At 34.3% G+C, this 9,881-nt stretch overlaps 1 protein-coding gene across 1 annotated transcript; it reads right to left on the bottom strand.

Moving 5' to 3' along the window:
* Window positions 1–3,915: 3,915 nt before the first annotated feature.
* LOC101219956 (E3 ubiquitin-protein ligase CSU1) lies at window positions 3,916–8,256 on the bottom strand. Its single transcript, XM_004139725.3, has 3 exons — window positions 7,689–8,256; window positions 6,329–6,593; window positions 3,916–4,843 (listed from the first exon to the last, which is right to left on the bottom strand). The coding sequence occupies exons 2-3, from the start codon at window positions 6,565–6,567 to the stop codon at window positions 4,168–4,170; spliced, it is 915 nt and encodes a 304-aa protein (XP_004139773.1). The 5' UTR covers window positions 6,568–6,593; window positions 7,689–8,256; the 3' UTR covers window positions 3,916–4,167.
* Window positions 8,257–9,881: the final 1,625 nt, after the last annotated feature.

Raw genomic sequence — 9,881 nt, 5'->3', positions numbered from 1 at the left:
TTCTAACAATCGTTGTCGATCGACCTCTAGTCATCATTTTTTAGTAACTATCATCAGCCACCTTTGACCATTGTCTTTGATGACTGTTTTATGTGACCATCGACAACCAACTTTCAACAACCATTATTCGGTGACTTCCATTAGCCACCTCCACCTACTATCCCAAATAACCATCACCCAACTCTAACCACTACTTGTATGCAATTTTTTAATTCAATTTAAAATTGATAAAAAAATTTGTCAAACACGTATTTTTATTTCAAGGAGTTTTTAGAGAGAAAAAAAATGTTTAATCGAAATTTTTTTTCTTTCTTAAATCATTCCAAAGAAACCACATATCTTTTAAAATACTGTTATGTGCCACATGTTTGGGAGTTGTTTGAGTTACACAGAGATTGGTGCAACTAGGTATACTTTATTTTTTTTATGAAACTTTGATTGTGGCTTAACTAGACTATGATATACCATTTTTTATCATCATTTATAAACATTTAGCTTTTAACTTCACATTAATCCTTGATCTTCAAATAACTCTATAGGTAGAGACAAATTAATCTTCATTTAAATGCTCTAAATATCCATACATTATATCACAAAAACATACAAAGAGTTCGACATTATAATTGTGGGGTTGAGGCATAGACCAAGACGTGTTGTTGAGTTTGCACGTAATAAAGCCATTGATTGAGACAACTACATTTAGGTGATAGGATAAATATAAATGGATTTAAGTTGGATAAAGATTAATCGAATTTTTAGTTTAAGAGTGACGATGAAGCGGTAAAGATACACGTGTTCTATTTCATCAAAGTTAGAAATGATGGGGAGGGAAATGAGGCAACACATGGAGTAGACCCTATTGTGCCTCATGGATAATTTGAAGGACTTTATCAGCTACAATTGGGATAATTTTATATGTGTTAAAACACTCAACAACTTGAAAGGTGCACTTAATCATAAAGTTGTAATGTACAAGAAAAGGCATGTGAATAACAAGTCGCCATAGTCGTATAGCATATACGGATTCCCATTTACTTTCTAGGTTACTAGCTTTTCTTTTATAGTTATAATTTTGTGTTCTTCTTTTATTTATATAATTGTTCCACTTTTAGGTTTGAGCATACGAGATAGTGTTGTCCCTTGGTGGTCGGGTTGCCAATAATTGAGCTTTACACATAGTTTGATTGTGATATACAACCTTACAACGGGAACACTGGTGAACCTTTTTCTAAATTTCACTGTTTGATGGGATTCAAACTTTTTTACAGCAATCAACCTGACCAACTATTCTTAGTGGTAGAATCACTTTATCGATGAATCCTTCTGTAGTCTTCCATTCATAAACATGGCAAATCGGCTCTGCATAACTCGCCAACCAAGATGTGACAGTGTATACACACTAGAGAATAAGGTGTATGGGTTGATATTCTTAACCCTTTTGTGACTTGATTCTACGTTAAACGTACATTATAACTTTGTATATCGAATTATGATCGTTTATCAACTTAATACAATGTGTATGAGTACTAACATCCACCTCAGGTACCTCAAACGCCTCAACATTTACATCAACATCATAATCCCATGACATCATGTTAAACGCACTACCATTATCACTAAAATCATTGTTTGATGACTCTACATGTACCACACTTAACCAAGTCATCTACATCATCTTCCAACACTAATAAACGCATGTTAGTAGACAACGAAGTCAAATCTCAAAACTCATTCAAGACACCATTATACTCAGGGATAAAGTGAAGCTTGGGCTCAAGTGTGGATGAATTAACATTTTTAGTACGTTAGTAGCCGAGTATGACGTCAAAGTACTCCTAGATTGATAGGGTTACTATTGGTACCTTAGAAACCATACCCATAACTTTAGACACATCATTACCGATTATAAAAAATTGAAGATCTTGATTATTAATAACAAAAGAAGATATGAAAGGTTTCACATTATACAAACATCTTAGAACCAAATAATACTCGGCTGAATTTATCCCACTAATTTTGTAAATTTCACCTAAAAAATTCTCCAACTTTATAGTAACGTCCGCATTCAACTCGTTCATTTGACCTCCAATATCCATTCTCATTCTCCTTCAGGCTACACGAACTAAATACAAAATCTTGGTGTTGAGTTAGATCAAGATTGCGTGCAAAGAAACACACTACGACTTTTCAAAAAAATGTGCTATTTTTTTTAAATGTTAAACCCAAAACTCACCGTTTTTAATTTTCCCTTTATATGACCATAGTAGGCTGTAATGTAAATTTAACATAAAAACCATATAAAAAAGAAAAAGAAAAAGGAAAATACAATTAGTTACCATTATAAACTTGCAAATTTTGGCTATCAGTCAACCAAAATCATCAAAAGTCATAAACTAGAACTTGAGGTTTTAGTTTCATAATTGAAGCATAACTTTTTTACTTCATTGGATGCAACTACTTTTACTTCTAAACTTAGACAACCTTTAATATTAATTCTTGACATCTGATCTTTAAATTTATAGACAGAGATGAAACTTAACTCCAAGAAAAATGATTTGCAGGAAAGAAAATCCCTCTAAATGGTTGGGACTCCACAAAGTTTTGGCTCTAAGAGACCTTATCCCTAAGGTTCCATTAATGAGGAAAGAATAGTTGAAGCATCTCATAAAACTTCATAGTCAACATCCATTTGTACACAAAAACCCTATCTAAGCCAAGTCCACAAGGTCATACCCTTTTCCACATTATTGTCATTTTTATATTATGTGTAATTCTCAATGCTTCAGGGGCTCTACAAAAAGAAAAAAGAAAGACACTCTCTTCCAACACAAAGATCTTCAAAGGTCTATCAATTCATTGGACAATACTTCAACCAAAATTTTAAAGGCAAAAATTTTAAAGGCAAATACTGATTTGTATCTGAACTTAGGAGTTGTATATATGTAAACCTTAAACTTTCATAAATGCATTCATTTAAATCCTGAATTTTCATACAAGAACCAATTTAAACTTCAACTTTCATAATTGTCTAAGTAAAATATAATTAAGAGTTTAAATTGATATATTTATATAAATTCAAGTTCTATACTTATAGAACTTTAATGTTTAAATTGATATAATTATCAGTTTAAAGTTTACAAACCCCAAAGTCCATGGATATAAATTGAAATTGAAATTTTTCTAACACCGACGATGATGAGACTATTAGGCTTAAAAGCTATCATTTTAGCCTTCTCCTTCTAAATGAAACAAAACAATATTCATTATAATTGCAATAATAATAATAATAAATAAATAAAGGTCTTGTAGAGAAGCCATCAAACTAAAGACTTTAACCTATCACTTCTAAAAACGATTTTAATCTCATGTAAAGTAAAAGAAGACTATCAAATCTTCACTTTCCTCTCACAGAGAGTGCTCTAACCAAATAGTATGAAAAGAGAAGAAAAAGTAGGGTGAACTTCTAGACCAAAGAGATAACCTCCCCCTCCAACTCCTCTTTTATCAAAGGCCAATGGAGTTCTTTGCTTTTCTTCTACCACTCACCACCTTGTGAAAGAAGGAAGGAACTCCGACTTAAACTCACCCCCCCCCCCCCCCCACCCCACACACATCAATCAATCACCTTGATCTTCTCCAAAGTCCTTTGTTTCTTAATTCTACTGACCAAAGCTTTCTGGTGAGACTTAAAGAGGAGGGGTTCCAGCCACATTCTCAAAATGAAGCCAATGTTATAAAATCACTCTTAGACCCACCAACTGTTTGACCTTTCCAAAACTTTCATTGCAATCCGTCCTAAACCCACTCAAGATACCATTAACATTCGTAGTTCATAGCAAAACATCTACTCACAGAAATGAACAATCTTGACGCCCAGCATTGCAACCCATTGATAACAAGACAGACCTAGAAGCATATAAGAAAGCCTCCAAGCTTTGGTTATTCTAATTTTGAAGAATATTGTTGATAAATCACAATTTAAAAGCAACAAAAACTTCTTTTTTTTCATAAAGAACGCAAAGATTCAATATTGATATTTCCATTTTACAAGACCACACACTAATTAGTTAAGAAAATAAGAAAGTAAGATAGGATTTATGGAAGAAAATCACAATCATGAAGTAGCTAGGGCAAGTTGGTTCTAGTTTCCTAATCAAAGACTTGCTCTCAAGTCTTCATGGCAGGCCTTACCAGCCCCAAACCAGAACCGCTTCCCAAATGCTTGAAGTCTCTTGCTTCAAGTGCATCTCCATGGCCAGCAAACCCGGTGCCTCCTTTCTCTAAATTCACCAAATTCCTTACTTTACATCCTTTGTTGCAGACAAGGCAAACTTTGTCCACAGCCATAAACTTATCAGCACATTTCTTACAGAAGACATGGCCACATGTCCCTAGCGCCACAAGAGCCATTGTATTTGTTAGAGTAACCTTACAACTAGGGCATATGTATGTAACGTCGTATGATTTTGATTTCTTCTTCTCGCTATTGTCCTCTGTGAAATGTATTGAGAAAAGGGACTTTAGCTTAAGTTTCTCGTTGCCTTCTGGACAAAATGTACTGCTTGGAGGGGCTCCTGCTTTAACAGGAGCTTCTGGTGTGGCTGAAGGCAGCCAAAATGCCTTCATGGTCCGAAGTGCTTCTTCTTCGTAAGATGTAACCTTCACACTATTTGCCCCATGGAAACCATTTTTATCCTGATTCTGGTTTCGATCATTGTATTGTGGTACAGCACCATGATTTTGCTGATCAAATGCATCAAGCTCCCTAACTTTCTGTTGCATCAGTTTCTCTTCTGCTTCTTCCTTCTCTTGCTTCTGCTGAGCAGTATATGCAGCAAGCTTCCTGCAGAGCAACAAAACAAGTTCATGACAGCAGAGAAGGGTATGGTGAGGATCATTATTAACAGATGAATCAAACCATGTACTGTATACTGCTTAGTACTAGAAACAGAAGACACATTTACAATTTGCACTTCTTACAATGTTTCAATCGCCTATTACATTAGTGTGTCCAATATTTATATTATATCAATGAAAAGGCACAAAGTCGACAACTGATTGTTTAACTGATTCACAACACATTAGTTAATCAATACTAGAACATTTTTTACTACATTCATGATTCTTTGTTCATTAGCTTTCACTATAACCTCAGAAAAAACAGAAGCCGTTAAGGAACATACTACATACTACATACTACATACAACCTGCACATTTCACAAAACCATCTCTAATCTTCATTACACTGAATAGATAAAATTCCAAATTGAGCTTTCCAAGCGGAGCTGGATACTTATTTTTATTAGTACGTTGGGAAAAACCACAAATCATTCAAATGGATAATATTAGTATGGTCCCCCCCACCAAAAAAAAAGGATCTAATTGCACTTCACACTCCAAAGTTTTTGTGATCAAATCAATTTGTCAGGGAAGAAACAGAGGATATCTTGATTAGGGTAGAGAACAGGGAAGCGCCATATGACCCAATATTTTTTTATGGCATCACACACTTTAGTTCATAACTAGAGAGGTAGGAATATAAGAGAAATAAAGGGGTCTATGGAAAATGAAAATTCACAATAGATCTATCAACTTCTCGCACATCATCATAGATACAAAGTCAAGGTGCAACATAGTAACACCCCTTGCTCGATATAACAACCAACAATACTATGTTTAGTGGTTAAGGTAACTTGTTCTTAGCCATCATGACTTGAACCCAACCTACTAAATCCTATTTTATTTGTATTGACTTCAATTGGCCACTGGGCCAAGTCAGGTGGTCGGTGACATCTCGTTTCCTTAAAAGATACTTATTGCGATCCCATTCAATTGACTACAAATTCCAAGGCATTGTTGAAAGCTTCCCCACATAGAAAGTCTGGGAAAAACTGAAGGATTACAACAAGTGGCATTCATATAGCTTAGGTTTTTGTTATGTGCCGATGGTTCAACAGTCGAATCAGCATAAGACCGTCCATAAGCACACATTCAATTGACTACAAATTAAGATAAAATTTTCATCATTTAAATCCTAAAGCAATCATAAATTCCTATAAAAGGAAGAATCAATAAAGAAAACTGAAACAAACAACTCAATGACTCAAAGAAGGTAATAAATATTATTATAGTTTGATTACTACCAACTACATACAGAAATCGGAACTGCACAACCCTCACACACCAACTGGAATGAGTTAACCTGGATCTAAACCATTCGCCCTCCACTCCGCACATTTTGAAACAGTTATTTCAAATTTGGAGAGGGAAACAGAAAAAGAAACGAGCAATCCAATGTAAACATGCAAGTCTTGTAAGAGTAACATACCTTTGATTATCTTTCTTCTGAGACAAAAGGCACTCAAGAATGCATTCTTTACAAAATGTGTGACCCTTTTGACAACACATGGGGTCGATGAAGGGTTTTAAGCATAGGCAACAGACATCGAAGGGCTTGATCGAGTCCTTTCCAAGTCTCTCTTTTTGTGTCCCATAGCCGAGCTTCCGCTTCTCATCATAGGTGAAGAAGGCTAGATCATTATTGTTTTTTGAGTGTCTCTGAGGCATATTTCTCTACCTCCAACTCTGTCAATCTGAAGTGAACACAAGGGTCAACAAAATCAGAGAAATTGGGAGACAATGAGCCCTACAAATTAATGGAACGGAATTTCCCTTTCGAGTCAAACTATATTTTTTAGCTAAACTGTAAAGAAATAATCCAAAAACAGTCACCGCATGGAAGGTTGGTATTGTCATTAATCATAGTCATTTCCTAGTCACTTCCACTAGTTTCTAAGTGAAAAATATGAATCTCAATAGATTACAAATAAAGCCACAAAGATAACTCTACTGCACTTTTTCAATTCTTTCTCCAACATGGCAAAGTCCTTTTTTTTATAAGAAAGGACAAAGAAAGAATGGATATTATACATTAAAAGGTATAAACACCTACGTGAAGGGGGGTAGAGGAAACCTCCTCCCAGAAAACTAACAACATGACAAGAGTTTTCAGGTCATGAATAATCATCAAGATGTTGTAGTTACAGAAGAATATCTGACTAATAATAACAACATCAATGTTTGTATGTTGCAAATTGAAAGTATTGTTAGAGATAGTTGATAGGAACGTGTAGGTCATGCTTTAATTTTTGAGTTGAGCTTAAATTACTCTAACGGGTCATGAAAATAACTTCATCTATTTTCAGTTTTCAATAAACATATTTTCTGAAAAAAAACAAAAAGAAGAAGAAGAACAAACCAAAAGGCTAGTCTAATAATCTTTGTTTTTAATTTTGAAAACATGAACTTCTTAGACACCAAAGATACCCACATAAAACTTCTTACTTGAACCAACTCTTTCCTCAAACCATTCCTCTTATATACTCTTCCTCGAACAAAATTTGAATACTCACATCAGTTTATCATCTAGAACAACTTAAGTCTAACAAAATAAAACAATGTCAACATTCGAAAGCTATTCTCCTGAACTTAAATCTAACAAAATAAATCAATACCAATACCAATACCAACAACAATTTACAGGAACTGTTCATCATGAGCAAGAGAACGTCCACAAAAACAACTCGATGCTAAAAAATATCCAAAGTTGTTTCGAGGCCTACAAACATAATAGTTCTAAAGGTTTGAAGCTTAAATACAGCACTTAAAAGGGTTTAAAATGCCCTTACCCACTGAATCCTACCCAAACCAACTTGAATCTTGGATGATTGGTGTCCGAATACGCTTAATCCTGCTTATTTGAAGTCGTTATGGATTGGAAAATGCTAAACTAGGGCCGACTGGGTCATTACGGACCCTAGTTAATCAGCGAAGATATGCCTGGCCGTCACGAATCGAGGAGGTCGCTGTCACAGCAGATCTGATCGTGGGTCGCTAGTGTGCAAGCCGCGGTGCCGTGGATGTTCGATGTTGTTGGTCTAAGCGCCGGCTGGAGCGTAGGAGACGTGGTCGGAGAAGAAGATGCGAGGGATTAGGTTTCCGGTCGCCGGGCAGGAGGTATTCGTATCGAGGTTAGACGCTGATGATTGCCGTTAAAGGTGGGAAAATCTGGCGGAGAGGTGCTGGAAGGGGAGGGGCTGCCGCCTAGACCTGCCGCCGGTCGTACTTGTCTGTGCCGGAGAAAAGAAAGCGATAGAAGGGAGGTGAGGAATGGTTTTACTATTTAGGGCCTATACTCTAATTTTCTTTTCTTTCTTCTTTCTCTTTTCCTTTTTAGTGTGGATGAATGACCCGGACGCCTTAGCCGCGGTGTCTTATCTTTCTAAAAATTTAAATTTTTTGAAAATCTGAAGTAAATATAAATAAATAAACTAAGGAATTAAGAAAATCTTATCATTTTTCACTGTCCAAATAATTTGGAAAACCTCGGACGTTACATATCTTACAACTTCACCAAACTTTACTATTTATAGACAATTTGGCAAACATAAGATGGGTTACAGGGCCACTAAAAATCTATGTTTACTTGACACATACATGAGCGTTGGATAATAAATGGGTTGACATGTGGTTATGGTCCCTAAGCACACTAATGAGTATCACTATTAATTGTATTTATAATACTCCTCTTAGATGTCATTACATATATGAAATATATCTTGTTAAAACCTTATTGGAGAAAAACTCAATAGAAAAAAATCCTAGCAAAGAAAAAAATAGTACACATTTCATATACTTACAAAAATAAAATTTACTCTCCCTCGTGGACACATCGTTTCAGATCTCTGAGTCATCGAATTCCAATGTTGTGCACCAGTTTTTCAAAGGTTGCGGAAGGTAATGATTTTGTAAATAAGTCTGCGAAGTTATCCTTTGAACAAATTTGTTATACTGTGATATTGTCATTTTCTACAAGATCATGAGTATAGAAAAGCCACATGATTCTTGAATGTGTTGAGTTATTGATCTTAATCATATACATTCTTGTCTAGTCTAATGAATTGCAAGAATTTTGGCATGTTTTGAGGAGGTAGTTGTTGGTTTGTTTCATTGATCACCAAAAGATAGTAGTTGTGGTTTCACTGATCACATGTGAATAGATAACCTGTTTAATAAAATCTAGTTTTTTGTGGTTATGATAAATATTCAAAATCTACAAAAGCAACTAGGTTAGAATTTGATTTATTTGAATAAAATAATCTCATATTAATTGTTCCTCGAAGATAACAAAGTATATATGTTTAATTTCATTATAATATTTTTTTGTTGGAGAGAAACTGTATATAGCTAATAAATTTACTGAAAATGCAATCTCTGGTATTGTATTATTAGCAATATACATAAGTGCACCAATTACACTAAGATATGATACTTTTTCATTATCATCTGGAGGTCGAAATATATCTTTATTTACATATAGTGAACAAACTTGCATTTGAATGTTCAATATATATGTTTTATCCATAAAAAGTATATTCAAAACTTTTTATGTATAATTTGATTGATGAATAAATATCTCATATGCTAGACGCTCAATTTGTAAATCAAGGCAGTTTTTTTAGATCTTTCATCTCGAATTCTTTCTTAAGATATTCTACTACCTTTGAAAGCTCTTCAGGAGTTCCAAATATATTTAAATCATCAACATATACAGTTATAAATGCAAATCCTAACTGTGATTTCTTTTAATAAAAAAAAAACGCATTGACATATTGGATTATTTTGATATTCTTCTTTTAACAAATATTCACTCAGAAAATTGTTTTAAATTCGTCCTAATTGTTTCAATCCATATAATGACCTCTGTAACTTTATTGAATATAGTTCTCATGAACTTGATTTATATGTTTTAGGTATCTTAAATTATTCTGGGACTTTCGTATAAATATCATTATCAAGAGATCCATATAAATATGTTGTGA

The sequence above is a fragment of the Cucumis sativus genome, chromosome 7 (genome assembly GCF_000004075.3).
Source record: "Cucumis sativus cultivar 9930 chromosome 7, Cucumber_9930_V3, whole genome shotgun sequence".
Lineage (NCBI taxonomy): Eukaryota > Viridiplantae > Streptophyta > Magnoliopsida > Cucurbitales > Cucurbitaceae > Cucumis > Cucumis sativus.
This window is presented reverse-complemented; position numbering and strand designations above follow the sequence as displayed.

What these genes read in the sequence shown, in the direction of transcription:
- LOC101219956 (XM_004139725.3), bottom strand. Translation starts at nt 6,567, where the DNA reads ATGCCTCAGAGACACTCAAAAAACAATAATGATCTAGCCTTCTTCACC. An exon ending in CAGAAGAAAGATAATCAAAG is followed by an intron (nt 4,844 to 6,328) that starts GTATGTTACTCT and finishes GTTGCTCTGCAG; the next exon opens with GAAGCTTGCTGCATATACTG.